Source organism: Orbicella faveolata, unplaced genomic scaffold (assembly GCF_042242905.1).
Source record: "Orbicella faveolata isolate gen_17 unplaced genomic scaffold, um_ofav_v1 contig_24, whole genome shotgun sequence".
Classification (NCBI taxonomy): domain Eukaryota; kingdom Metazoa; phylum Cnidaria; class Anthozoa; order Scleractinia; family Merulinidae; genus Orbicella; species Orbicella faveolata.
The window spans coordinates 3,182,501-3,197,579 of NW_028301552.1; the positions used below are offsets into that span (position 1 = coordinate 3,182,501).

Genomic DNA, 15,079 nt, shown 5'->3' on the forward strand with positions numbered 1-15,079 from the left:
CAACTTGAAGTCATACTCAGCACTTCACCTTCAGAAGATTCTCAGTCTCTTCCCTGGGTATTCGCTATGAAATGTAAAATAAATCCATACGACAAGATTTTGGACGATTTCGAAAGATTAAACAACAACAAACAAACAAACTAAAACAAACCAACACATGATCTCTTTAACTACAGCTCCGCAGTTGTACTCTTTTCGTCAGTAAACGTATTTAATGGCTCTGTTAATTCTAAGTCCGCTCAAATGTTCCACAGATCTTTCCACAGATCGTTCCACAGTAGCAGCCTCCTAGGGGGACGCTCTTTCAGGGCTCGTCACGCAATCTTCCTCCCCACGTGACGAGCCAGTAGTCGTTCCAAGAATGCAGCTTATGGGTTTAATGTTCAAAAAAATCAATTTGATATTGATGTTTAAAATGACTAGCGAGTTTAGTATTCAAATAATCCATTCATTATTGCATTCTTGAAACGATTACGGGTTCAATATTCAAATAATCAATTCATTAATGTAATCTTGCGGGGTACGCTTCACTTGGTTTGAATGTGAGCATGCTTTCAGTAACACAACTTACAGTAAAGCATTAAGATTTTGCTTCACCATGCAATATCAATAATTTTGATGGCATCGAAAATGGTGCAGGCTGACCCGGGTCCTTGAACATGATTCCGTCTTTAATTCCAAACATGGTTTGATACTCACAGCATGGAAGGATTTGAGTTAGAGACTAAACTGGAGGGTAAGAACAAGCGGGACAGTTTCAGTTCACAGTTCTTGTGATCTGCAATTCACGCACAATTTCAAGATTTCTGCTGTTTATGATGCCTTTGTCAGTACCTCTTGTTGGGTAGAATAATTCCTTCCTCGTAACTGCTCAATTCGCCCGAGTTCGTCAATCCACTCTGTCACGTCTTGAAAAGACTTGCAGTTGATGTGCAGACTCTTTGACGCCCATCTTCTTCATGATTGGCAGCCGGTCAAATGATATCTGATCTAGAGTCCTGGCTCGTCAATGCAGACGATAGCAAAAATCTGTTTATTAAGGGGTGGGAGGAGAAAATAAGGGGGTGATTATTAACAAAATCTGTGTCAAAAAACGAAACAAAAAAGCCAAAAGAACAACTGTGTAGAGGAGTGCTCTTTACATACTCAATGAGATACCGTATAAACATCTCGGAAAATACTCTTAACAGGCCGGCTAGTTTTAGTTTTTCAATCTTAAGGTACAGGTTTTGAAACAAAAATTAGCTTGGAAGGCAATATTCGAAACTAAACTAAACATGAAATTATTTTATTTTTTTTACTGGTTTTTTTAAAAGAAAGGTTACTAGCCATAGCAAAGATTGTGGTATTATTTGTTTTTAAACCAGAGTGATTTTCTCGGAATCTAGGAACTTTGCATTTGTCTTTTATTATTTCAAAGTGCGTTTGTTGACTACCCCCAGAATTTGATCGTACCCAGGGGCCGACAAGTCCATGACGGCCATTCCTCGGGGACTGGGAAGGGGCTTCGCGCTACAATCGCTTGAGTATTGTACGTAGTTAGTTGGAGTTCTGCACTTCCGTGTAAAAATACTACCAAGGACATTTAGGACACAGCCAAGCAAATGGGAAATACTTCATCGAAAGAAGAAGTGAATTTCTTGACAGAAATCGGCCGGGGATCTTACGCCGTGGTGTACAAGGCCGTCTGGAAAAACAGACCAGTTGCAGCGAAGAAACTTCACAACTACTTGTTAGAGAAGACCGATGTAAAACAGAAATTTAAAGAGGAGTGGGAATTGTTAAGCGGTCTAAATCACGCAAATATCGTGAAATATTTGACTGCTGTGATACCAGAGTCACCGAGGGAATCAACAATTATAGTGACCGAGCTGCTGGACCAAGATTTACAGCGATTTATAACGAGGTCACAAACAGATCCAAGAGTTACCTTCCGCGATACCGTCTCCATAATGCTTGATGTGGCTGAAGGACTCAATTATCTTCATCAGCTACCAGAGCCCATCGTCCATAGAGACCTTGCTTGTAAAAATATACTTCTGACCGCTACGAAAGAGGCGAAGATCGCCGATTTCGGAGTTGCGAAGTGTTTTCCGGGTGGCGAAATGGCTGCCACTGGTAATCTCGGAACACCAGCAACGCGAGCGCCTGAAACGTTTGGTAAATGGTGTTACAGCAGAGAAAGAAAGACATACGGCACTAAAGCAGATATATTTTCTTTTGGAGTCGTTGTGCTGGAGGTTATTGTTGGCCATCTCTCTGTACGAATAACGGAGTTACATACAGAAGGTGAGGTTGCCATGGATGAAACTGATCATGGAATGATTGATTCTGTTTATGTCAATAAAGATCGATTTCATTTTAATATCAGGATTTAGTGCAATCAGCTGTGTTTTGATTTCCCCAGAAGGAGTAACCATATAGTTACATAAAAATTATACAGCTATGAAATATACCTAATGTAATTCACCAGTGCACAAACTGATACGTTTTTAGCCGAGATTGCGTGACTTTATCGTAAGTGCGGAGCGGGGGGGGGGGGGGGGGGGAGGGAGGGGGTTGGCGGCAGAAGTACCAAAACTAATATTAACAGTGATTAACCCCGGAACAAACGTTTCGATTTAACCGAGACCACTGAACGAAAAGACTCATCTGTACAGTGTTATTGCCAGTCTGTAATCAATTTTTCACAAAATTATGAAGCGTAAAATGAAACAATATACATGTGCGCTGTCAATATATCGTGCTCTCACAGGTATTTGCGAATATTTTTTTTACAATAACTGCAGAAATTATCGCGTGCTCATTGGCTAATTTTCATTGTCAGCAAACGGACAGAAACGAATTTATAATTTATGCGATGTTGACGCGATCAGCGAGAGCGGACAATTTGACAATTTTTTATTGAAAAAAAAAAAGACATATTGACCTCAGTTCCTGTTATTGACAATGAATTTCGTCATAAAATTGTCAAAGTAATCTGCAGATCCACTCGGCTATCGCCTGGTGGATCCATAGCTACTTTGACAATGTTATGCCAAAATTCTTGATCAACAACAGGACAGACGCATGAAAAGCTGACATCAATTTGTTAAACTTCAAATAGAGACTAACCCTGTTCATATAGTCTCTTAATTCAGTACCTTTTTGTTAACCTGACACTGGACTATAAGGTCACAAAGAACATATTTCTTCCCTCCCCCATTTAACACATAATATGCCAACTCTTTATGCATGCGTTTTTTTTTTTTTCAATAATAGATGGACGCATGGTGCCTGAAGCCATTCGTCGGAGCGAGGACCTATCTGAATTGCGACCGGAGCATCCCTTGCGTCCTCTCGTCCTGCACTGTCTTGAAAATAGCCCCGACGACCGTCCAGCTGCTCAAGATCTGGTGAAGGCGCTCAGCGTCTTCAAGGAAAACAACGATTTTCATCGATCACAAGATAACCTTCAGCGCAGACCGATCCATCGTATTACCGCTGGCCAGTATGACTACGAGTTCAAAGTTGTCATGGTTGGAGACCAGGGAGTCGGGAAAACGAGCATTGCAACTAAGTTTGTCAGGCCCAATCTTCCATTTCAAGAACATATGCCGATGACCATTGCTTGTGGGGAGTACACCGAGCGTCTTCAGCTCAAGGGCAAGTCTATTCTGCTTCAAATTGTTGATACATCAGGACAGTATAACACTACGAGTTCACTTCCGCAGCTGTACAGAGGGACTCATGGAGCCGCTGTTGTTTTCGACGTGGGCTCGAGGGATTCTCTTGTGAATATTCGCCAATGGGTGTCCATGGTGCGGAGGAGATGTGGAAATGAGATACCTATCATCCTCGTGGGAAACAAAACGGACAGTGAACCCAGGGAGGTGAACTTTGAAACAGCAGAAAATGTAAGTCTCGAATTCAATCTCTTTTACATTGAGGTAAGCGCCAAAACCGGTGTAAACATCGAAGAGACATTTTCTGTGTTAACAGAACAGTTGATGCAACAGAGAGATCTGGGCTCTGCTTCTTCGCCTTCTTCGTCTACTCCGTCTACGAGTGCAGCTTCCAGTCTGCCGAGTTTTTCTCCGCGGCGCTATGAACCTCCTGCACAAATCACGACGAGGGAACAGGTCCCGCGAAAGAGAATCGAAAAAGACCCTGATACTATCAGTTTGAAACAAGGGGACGAGAATGGCAACAGAAACTCCTCTGCTGCTGGTAATCCCGGCGCAAAGAAACGCTCATGCTGCTCTTGAATTGCAACTTCTTCACACGATAACTGTAGTAGTAAGGTATGGAACCTTTCCACTGCTTGGACCCATCGTCAATCGGCTTTTTGAGGCGAATGATAAAGCGGCTCTGTCGATTAATGTAGTCTTTCAGCGTAGTTCACACGGGTAGAGTATAAAACGCAAGCAGTGTTCAAATGTTAAATTACGCAGGCGCATTAGATGACCTTTACTAAGATGGCGGACGCTACTGTTCTTCTTAAATTTGCGCTTTTTTTACACTGATGCTTGGTAAACTAGGCGTTGATGCCAAAAGAAAATCTACAACACCTCCCCCTAGAAGGGCTTTCCCCAGGGATCGAGAAGCGTCCTGAGGACGATGTCGTATTGGGCGGTTTTCAAGTGATAGCTAGACATGGGCCGATTTGCACGGTACGACTCATGCTTAAGACTTTGTATAGGTAATCATACGGTTTCGAGTTAAATTTGGAATTAATTGGCACGAGTGAGCTTTTTGAAAAACTCACAAGTGCAGATTAATTCCAAATTGAACGAGAAAAACCGTATGACTACTTATTAATAATACAAACATGAAAAAAATTTGCGTGGAGGAAGTGCCGGAAGATCTTTCTCAAAGCCATTTTTCTCATTCGAGCTAGAAAACTTTTTTTCAAAGTGTCCGGACAAAATTTTCGTCATTTTAAGTGATATCATTGGCTAGGAAAATTTGTTACTGTCTTTCAGCCAATCATAGTCCAGAATTACGATGTGTAATATGCACTTGAGCTGCACTGCTCTCAGCCAATCAGAATCGAGTATCTTTTTTGATGTACATTATTGTGTGTAATTTACTTATAACGCAACTAGGGTCCCACGTTGAAAGCTCATTTAAGATCGGCAGCTGTCAGGTGTGGCATCGCCTGATTTGCTTGTTCTCTCGACTATTCACAAAAAGATCACTAACAAGCGCATTTACATGTATGCGTTTTTTTTTTAACTCGCTCATTTATTATCTCAGAATCGGGGTAGTTGGAGGAAGGGGAACATGGTGAGACAAACGCCATACCTAGAAAAAGTTCGGGTTTCTGCCTTTTTCGGTGTTAACGACAAGAACAAAAAACCACAAACGGAAGAAGGGAAGGGAAGGGGAAAAGGAGATTTCGCTCTTCCACAGTGAGTTGAACCCAGAGGACCAGCGCAAGTGGCTTTGAGATAATAGCAGTTTTATGTGACAATTGTAAGCAAACGTTATTTCGCGTGGTCGGCTCTTAACACTCGTTTGACAAGTAAGGCTTATTTCGCGCAACTCTTCCCAACGAAATAAAGGATGATTGAAATGTTTGCTTATAATTATCTGGACGCTTTGTACAAGAATAGTTTTCAAGATTGTATAGTATTTATTTAAGCACAGGATGGGGTCAAACGTCAACAAAGTTAAACTTGATTTGTTTATATGGAGACTGAAAGTTGTTCCTACTCAGGGGAGTATCACTCACTAAACGTAGCCACCCTTGGAGGCGAGCCAACGGTTTTTCCATCTAAACACTTTGGATATCTTGTTTGACTCGTTCACTAGTGACGTCAGTAACCAGCTAAAGCGTGGAAATCGGAAGGGGCCAATGCTAGACCCAGTCAGCAGGGACAACTTTTCCCCATATAAACAGACCCTCAAAGTAAAATAGAAGACTGTAACCAGGATACACGTGAGGGTAGACCGTTCATACAAACTAACTCAGTATTGTGAGTTCAACTGCGTTCTCTTAAGTATCGAGCGATGATAAAGCAGGAGAACTAACTTAACAAACCAGTTGAACCTTTTTAAATACTAGTTATGCAACGTTTTCGAGTGGTATACCATGGAATATGCCGCGAGTCACTTGTATTTTCTTGGCATACACACGAGTCTAAAACTACAGGGCCAACAAAACCAATGGGACATGCGCGCGGCGCGCGATGGGAAGGTTGGGTGTAATAACGTCGAATATACAACAGCTTTGCTGTATTCTGATTGGCTGTATTTTCTAAGGCATGGTATACAAAAGATTATTCAATAACTCCATAAGGTGTCGGTATATTTACTTTAAAAAGTATAAAGTATAAAGTAATCTGATGAGTCAGACAGGGGAAGTTCAGCTTCTTTGAAGCTCTTGAGTTTCCAATTCTTGTTATCCAAATTGTGCAACGTATGTACACGTGTGCGTCGGGAACGTTGCATTTTTCGAACGTCATACTCAGCAGCTTTGACAAACAGAGCTATTGGCACAGTCTACAGGCCATTTTCCGAGTTGCCTTTGTCTCTTTGGTCAAACAACTCTTAGTGCAAAAGCTTTCATACGAAAATGTCCATTTTCAAGCAAATCAAACTTAGACTCGTTTTGAAACAGACGTATATTCTTGGAAAAGAGCCGCGGTCTACTGTGTTTGTTGACTGGTACCTATTCCCCCGTCTGATTCACGGTTCGGTAAGACTATAAACTGAATCCTTTGAATTGTACAACTGACAAAGCAATAAAACATTGCTAATGCTCATCGAACAAAAACAGTTGTTGTTTTTTCTATTCAGCAATTGAGTGTAGTGTTCAATTAATTGGTGCGCACCCTTGCCTCTTGTGGGATCATCACGCATTGCTAATCTTTCCTGGAAAAAGAATGCGTAACGAGTCCGAAGAGCGTCTAATTGCCTGCGGCAAAATTCTCTTTCAGTTTCAAACCAAATACTAAGTTACAAGCTGCCACTTCATAGCCACCACTACTTCTATTGCAAAGATATCAGTGACGCCTCCTATTGTTATTAATATGCCAACCAGAGAACTATTGGCGGGTGAAACAAAGAATTCCTTTGCTTAACGTTTTGAACATTTTTAAAAATAACAAAAACAATGATTGTAAACAAATATCTTCTCTGTTACAAACGCCATTCCCCGCTGTTATTGTTGTTGGGTTTTTACGGGACTGAGGGCATGCGCAGGCAGTCCGTAGGACACTCGCAAAGGATTGGAGTATTAAACCACACTAGGTAGGTAGGTAGGTAAAACTTTATTTATGCAGGGTGGCCCATTCAGCACAGTGGCTGGTATCCAGAGGGGCCCTGCTAAATACAATTTCTAAAAATATAAAACGTCTAATAGTATAAAATAGTTATAAATCGGTTTTTCCGATCACTCGGCCATTTTTGGAATTAGGAAACTTCACAGAATTCCGCTTCCACCGCCAAGGATTGTTGAGGCCAGGAATTATAAACTCACTCGTAATAATACCAGGGTAACACCTTCCTTGTTATGATCGATGCGATTTTGCCACCGTTACTTACAGTTACACCGGCTTCTAGTTTCACTAGTTTTCAACTTATCACCTGTAAGATGAACACGAGACACTGATCTTTCTAGAATACGTACATCGCTTGTGTCAAGCGAGTCTAAAATACTACTCGCCAAGCGCTCAAACATTTCCTCGAGGTTTTCAAGTGTCATAGCACTCACCTCGAGGTACTCCATTTCGTTTGAGTCAGCATAGCTTTTAGCTCGGTCAAACGCGACTTGTCTTGGAAGATCTTTCTTGTTCCCTATTAACATGACCTTCACATTTTCATTACAAGAACTACCGATAAAGTTCATGTGCTTTGGAAGGTCCATAAATGTTCGGGGCTCACTGATATCAAAAACAAGGAAAGCGCCGTGCGAGCCTCTAACCAGGGACGGGGCAATGCTGTCGAACCTCTCCTGGCCCGCCGGGTCTACAATTCTGAGAATGACCAGTTGATTTCCAATCTCTAGTGGCACAGGGTGCAGTTCTACACCGATTGTAGACTTCACAAATTCTTGTGGAATATCCTTGTCTATATATCGCTTTATTAAAAGCGATTTTCCTACTCCGGAATTTCCAAGAAAAGCGATTTTTAACTCGATTCGTTTTTGACTGCCGTCGTTTCTTTTCAAGTCTTGAGTGACTTTATTGATTGTGGGTCTTCTGCTGGGGTCATTTTCAAGGCACTGCAGAACGATGTCTCTGAGCGGATGAAGGATCCCCATCTCTTCTAGTTCCTTCTTTCGGCGAGTGTGTTCTGGGACAAAATTCCCATCTGAAATGAGGAAGCAAACACTGCATTAGTACGACAGTACGAAAACCGATATGGGAATATACAATGGTGAAGCTAGGAGAGAGGCCAAGTAAAACTGGCCCTCCCTTTTTGTCCGTTCAGTGGTGACTTTATCTTGGGATGTTTTGATTCCGAGAAAAAGAAGAGCATAGTAACCTGGGCCGGGTTGTTCAAAGCCCGACTAAGCTGTACCAAGGATTAGCGAGAATTTTGATTTCATTTTTGTAACGTTTCGGAGGTTTTCGGTTTGTATTGTTTGTCCTTTTATTTTTAGTTTGAATACTACACAAAACACAAGCAGTGGAAAACATTTTTATGCAACAAAAATTGATCCTACGGCTAACTTTTAATTCTGGGTTGGCGATATTCCGATATTCCGAAAAGGTACTTAATTTCTTATTTCCTTGTTGCTTGATTAAAGCTCGGGTGTTTCAGCTGGAAGGGAGGATTTACGAATACAGTTACTCAAGCAACACGAAACTACTACCAACCACACGAGATATTCGGCGTGGCCGGCGTGGCCTTAAAAATTTGGCTGCCTACCGGCCTGCAATTGCCGCATGACGTGCACATTTTTATTATATAGACACGAGTGTTTTACTGGAAAATACTCCACTCGTAAAATTCATACGAAACCACATCCGGGACTCGAGTGGTGCATTTTCCATATCCCCACTAGTGAAGATATCGATGATTTCACGATATCAAGTTTGCCTCTTAAATTGTACTTAAATTCGTTGGTGTATCATCGAAACATCTTGGGATCTTCCTCGAAAGTCTTCGGCAATCTTCGGTAATTTCCGGAAATCTTCGGTAATCTTCGGAGATTTTCGGGAAATGTTCGTCAACGTTCGTGTGACCTTCGGGCAAGTTTTGGAGAATCTTCGGAAATCTTCGGAAAGTGGTTGGAAATCCTTGTATAATCGTCAAAACCGCCGTCATCAGTATTTGCAATAAAAAGAACATTACACGTTAGCTCAAAGATATCAATTTTATGTTCTCGTTGCAAGAACAATATCTCACTTGTTTGCTACGCTCACTTGTGAAATATTGTTCTTGCCACTTGAACATAAAATTCACATCTTCTCGCCACCGTGTAATATCCTCTATATATTTGCTGGTGCTGGCATATAAACACTTAACTAGGCAAGGCATTCTTTAAACAGAACAGGGTTATTCATGATCAATGTCTTATTATGACCAAAATCTACATTCTAGTCATCACTATAATCAAGTTATTCACGACCAAGAAAATAGCCAGGAAAAATAGCAAGGATAAGCAGTCAAGGCTTAACACACCTGTTTTTGTTAGAAGCAATTATATATGATAAAGCACTAGCATGTGAAAACTTGTTGAATGGACATTTGGTTGTGGAAGATCAAAGACCTCATGACATCAGAGGAGGAACGAATTGTAACTGTCCAACGAACAGTCTAAATTCATGAAGACAGGACAAGCCCAAACAACATCTCACGAAGGAAGGGTGGGTAGCAACCCTACATTCCTCCCCCCTGGAACTGTCTATGCATGTACTTAGTGACAATTGTGAGAAAGCACTGACATACAGTGTGAAGTGGGATGGAAATTCCACAACTCACATAGTATTGTAATTAGGTACCCACATTTGAATAGCTCATTACCCTGTGACTTCCAAGTGTGAGCAGCTATTCTGCTGATAATTTCATAAATAATGTAGAAACCACAGAGACCATTTTAAAGTGGTGGGGCAACAAAATCTGGCCAAGACAAACATACTAGCCATCACTGTTTGGCAATTTATCTTGCGTTTGCAAACCCTAAGATTCAACCCAAGAAAAAAAGGCCCTACCAGGCCCTACCCTTTAGCCCCACCAGCTCCTCCTTCTCCGTAATGCCATGTAACCATCAGCAATAGGGGTCTGACATATAAACCCATTCAAATCCCAAGGGTTGTAATATAAAGAAAGTTTGAAAGGGCCAGGCAAGTCCAGTGATTTTTGTTGCAGTGATCCAAGCCCTGCCATCATACCAGACCTGTCACCCTTCTATCGTTGCCCCTCCAACAGCAGAAGCTAATGTTTGAGATAAACTTTATAAATTCAATTGGTTATGAATTACTGTCAATGCAGAAGGTCAGAACCATGACATACTGTAGCCTAGGGGAAGGGTCTGCTGGGTATCTCAACCCCCTCCCCTTTTGATTTACCAAAAACACAATTAAGATCTTAATTGGTGCAACGGGCAAAACGCTTTTAACACTCCCTCTTTAACTCCTTACTAAAATGAGATTAAGGTCAACCTTCACTCCAGCCAGGCCTTTCCCCATTTTTGACCAGGACCCATTTTCCTCTTGGGTCGCCGCCCACTACCCCTCTGTCTGAATGAGTTACTTCACTGGCTCTTGAACAATAGATTACTGGTCAAAGCAATTCCCCTAGTCCTAATTATGAATAATTATTAGATTACTAGTATTAATCAAAGATTAGAGCAGTGGGTTCACTTTTACTTTGCATGTTTGGTCTACTTTGGTGGCATTCAAATGGCTCAATAGAAAACTAAGATTGCTTGAATGACAGATAATGACCTGCACGTGAAGTTGAACTAGCAGTGAACAGATTATAGCCTGTAGTAAAAGTATTTTTAATTAATCAAGTATTAACTGATGTACTGGACAAAATATGTTCCAGGAAAGACGTTTGAACTGTTTGCAACACTAAGAATTCAATTGCAGATTGCTGACACTGTGTAATAAATATTCCTTGAGAAAATAAAGTTTTGACCAGTGACCCTGCAAGACAGCACGTCAACAAATGGTTTCTATTTCTTTATATTGCTTGAATTTACCTCTTGTTTTCACAAATGAAAATGGTGAATCAACCTTGAAACATGGCCTTTTGGCAAGTTACACAACACAAATTTGTTTTCTTAAAACCAATTTTGCCGAGCTATAAATCAAAAAATTTATTATGTGACCACAGGTTGAGGGTCAATTTCATGGCCATTTGCCAAACTATGCAGAAGATTTGATTTGTTACCACAATTTGTGGCCATTTGCTGTCACCGAGCAACAAAACATTCTCTCCTGATGCTTTTAGGTTACTTGTTGCCAAAGGCGAGCGGGTCGCAATCACAGCGCCAAACTTCAGCTTTGCAGAAATCACACACACTTTTTGCAAATCTCTATGGCACATATGTGACTGCATACATGCACTCATGATGTAATTTGCCCCTGCTGTGGGGAGGCCAAATTGGCAAACAAATCTATCTCAAAAACTTGATACACACTGGATTAGGATTGCATTACACTATGTGAACACAATGAGCTCAAAATTTCCATGAAGTGATAGTAAATGAAGCCATAGTAGTATTAAACTTCATATTAAGCAAAATCATTTACAGATAAAATTGTGTTGTTCTGGAAAAATATCCATACCCCCCCAACAGATAAGGCTAACAGCTTGTCATTACCCCCCAATCCCTCTGGAAATTCCAGTTTTGGTTCATACTTCCTTTATTTATATTTTCTGGAACCACACAATTTAGCATTTGAAACTTACAGCTGTTTACATGAGCTCATCAATTTATTGGACAATTTTTATGGTTTTGAGTTGCATAATGGCCATCATTTCCTTTCTCTAATCTTCTTGGAAATTGAATCAACCCATAATCTTTGTCCCAAACATAGGAGAAATGAGAGAACATCCCCTGAGTTATGGACAACCTCCTGCCCTTGCACACTGACAGAGTATGACAGCTCAGCCAATCACATTGCAGCATTTGCATCAGAACACTGCTAGAAAACTAATAGAGATAGTGTTTACAAATTGAGCCAGTTAAAATAGAAATTACAGAGGTAGGGTGCTTACCATTTAGTAAAAATATCTGGAAATTTTGGGTGAATAGTCAAATGGAACAGTAGGTTTCTGAGAAACCCATTTGGAAATTGTAGACTATCTCCAGATCGGTCCTCATTTTTTCATTTGGAACTGAAGAGCAGAAATGTCCTTACCATTTGCCACATTTTCCAGTTTCCTGAGTCTCTAATCAGCTGATTAAACAATAATGGGAAATTGAATTGCAAATTGTAAGTGCCAACTCATTCAGCTGGTTTGATGATTTTGGAAAAACCCTTACCATTATTCAACATTCATCCCAACTGGTTTATTCTGGCAAATGGTCAGCACCCGTGGTGTCTAACTGTTCCTTTGCATCAATTTATTTTTACCCCAATTTTAAGCACCTCAAGATCCACTAGTTTACCCACATAACATACATATCTTATATTGACCACTCCCCTAGTGGGGCTTTTCAGGGCCAATGGAAACAAATGAAACAAATAATGCAAATGACCATAATATGGTTAAAAATCACAACTGGCAGGAGGTAGACCAGGTGGCCATTTACAAATGTGGCCAAAGAGCTGAACTTGGGTCTACTGAGAAACAACTCCAGATTAGTGGTCAGAGCAGGACTTGCACCTGTGACTCCCGGAATTCAAGTCCGACGACCTAACCACTTGGCCACACTGTCTCCTGTGCCTCCTAAATGTATACCTGCCTTGTTACTAACTCAGGAAGTGCCCTCTCTCTGTTCTGAGTAGGGAAAAACTTTCCAAGAGCAAAGCTTGAAGAAAAATGTGAGCTTTGAGGTCCTTCAAGGAACAGGTATGTCCAAATGGCAAATATCCAAGCACTTTTTAAGTCAAATGAGCACTACTGTGTCTATTCATCCTTCAAATATTTTTTCCAAAATTGGGGGAATTTTATTACTAGGATATTCCCCAGATTTAGGTGAGGCATATTCAGTTGCATGACCCATTTAGACCAATATTTGTATGCGAGTGAAAATATTTGATGGAATATAAAAAATATTATATTTCAGTCTAACTTCCAATAAAGAGGCCACCTATGAAGAAGTCAAATTAACCTATTAGTGGCCAGTTATCAAAGTCCTAAAACTATTGTCAGTAATTATACTGCAAATAAAATCCTTATTAACCAGCCACCACTGACCGTGACAAAGTTTGGGTCATACCGATGAGGGTTTTCTCATTGTCTCTAATCCCCTGTAAAACAGCCTCCCAAAATTTAAGACACATAGTTAAGCTTTGCTTTGGAAAAGGCGATGACAGTTAATAGAAAGGGATGACTGATAAAAATATTCAAATACATGTTTATCATGATTATCCTGATGTGATTCTATGTCCACTAAAAAATTAACCTGATGGTAAAAAGTATTCAAAGTACATCAACCCCTATTAAGTGATCAATCCCTATTAAATAGCCTCCTCCCATTTCCCAAAGTGTGGCCACTTAATGGGCGTTTGACTTAACTGTCAAGCAAGCCTAGCTCACAAATATTGGTGGGAGGCTGATCTCATACACACAAAAACATGGATACAGAGAAAAACAAAAAGAAAAAATAAGAATGGGCAAACAACTTACAGGGTGTGAAAGTTATAGTTTATGTGAAAATTAGACGACATTGTGAAGTATATGTGAAATAATTCAATAATGAAATATGAAATAATAATGAAATAATGTGTGGCTTCATAGCTCAGTTGGTAGAGCATCGCACCGGTATCGCGGAGGTCACGGGTTCGAATCCCGTTGAAGCCCTGATTTTTTTCAGGCTTCTTCTTTCCAGTTGCTTAAATTGGAAAATTTACTGCGATGATCATACTTCACTTTAATTAGACGACATTGTCTGCAATTGCAAGGATTAACATAATAATTGTAATTTAATTTATATAGAAATAGAGGAAAAAGAGAGGAATACAAGGCGATCCAATCTAAATATGATCTCGTCAATATCCCCTTAAAAATCAAATGATTATTTTCTCATCTACCGGGATCGAGGTGCGACTAAACTTACCTCGTGTGAACGGCGTGAATAGAGGTCTCGGACATGGTAAGTGACCAACTGTCACCTCCAGCAAAACAACACCAAACGAGAAGACATCAATTTCCGCTCCGTAATCAACACGATGGAGAACAGCTTGAGACTGACGGCTGCCACGGGGAAATGTTTCTGGTGCCATGTATACAGTGGTGCCTGGAACAGGGGTAGCACCCATCAGACGAGCGCCAAATCCCAGGCCGGGAAACTCTTTGGCTTGACCCAAATCTGCAATCTTGGCCCTCTGTTTTGTGTCCAGTAGAATGTTGTTAGACTTGATGTCTCGGTGTACGATGGGATCCCCACGGTCATGTAAAAATTTCAGTCCTTCGCCAACATCCAACATGATTCGGATGACTTCGTCAAGCGCAACCTTCGGCGACGATTTCGAGTTTTTGTAGTACGACTGTAGATCACAATACATGAGCTCCATAATAAGAACAGGTGACCTGTTTTCTGGGAAAAGAACTTTGAACATTTCCACGATGTTGGGATGTTTTAATACCCGAAAGAATTCGCATTCTTTCTTGAAATCTTCCAATGCTTTTGGGTGACACCACAACATGTCTTCCCTGAGCACTTTCACCGCTGCAAACTGCCCATTCCACTTGGCTTTGTAAACAACACCGTAACTTCCACCACCAAGTTCTTCTTTGATCTCAACTCCCTCGATTTTCAAAGAGTTTCCCATTGCAGGTGGAGTTAAAACACTAAAACGTGAACAGCACAGTTATGAAGGAAGTCATTCTAGTTGCGCCAAGTCGGTCAACCAAAGACTAAATTCTTGGAATTATGCGTGACATGTGCGTGACACAGAAATGGGTGGTCACATTATCTAAGGTCGAGATCTCTATGATGTGATGGTTGACATAGCCGAGGGCCGAT

General features: G+C 40.8%; 2 protein-coding genes across 2 annotated transcripts; one reads left to right on the forward strand and one right to left on the reverse strand.

Moving 5' to 3' along the window:
* Positions 1–1,328: 1,328 nt before the first annotated feature.
* On the forward strand, positions 1,329–6,760 carry LOC149109986 (uncharacterized). The gene is made up of 2 exons (XM_089291360.1): positions 1,329–2,289; positions 3,262–6,760. Exons 1-2 carry the CDS (start codon positions 1,605–1,607, stop codon positions 4,245–4,247), a joined length of 1,671 nt encoding a protein of 556 aa, XP_089147486.1. The 5' UTR covers positions 1,329–1,604; the 3' UTR covers positions 4,248–6,760.
* Positions 6,214–14,995, reverse strand: LOC110042512 (uncharacterized). Its single transcript, XM_089291361.1, has 2 exons — positions 14,171–14,995; positions 6,214–8,298 (listed from the first exon to the last, which is right to left on the reverse strand). The coding sequence occupies exons 1-2, from the start codon at positions 14,883–14,885 to the stop codon at positions 7,523–7,525; spliced, it is 1,491 nt and encodes a 496-aa protein (XP_089147487.1). The 5' UTR covers positions 14,886–14,995; the 3' UTR covers positions 6,214–7,522.
* Positions 14,996–15,079: the final 84 nt, after the last annotated feature.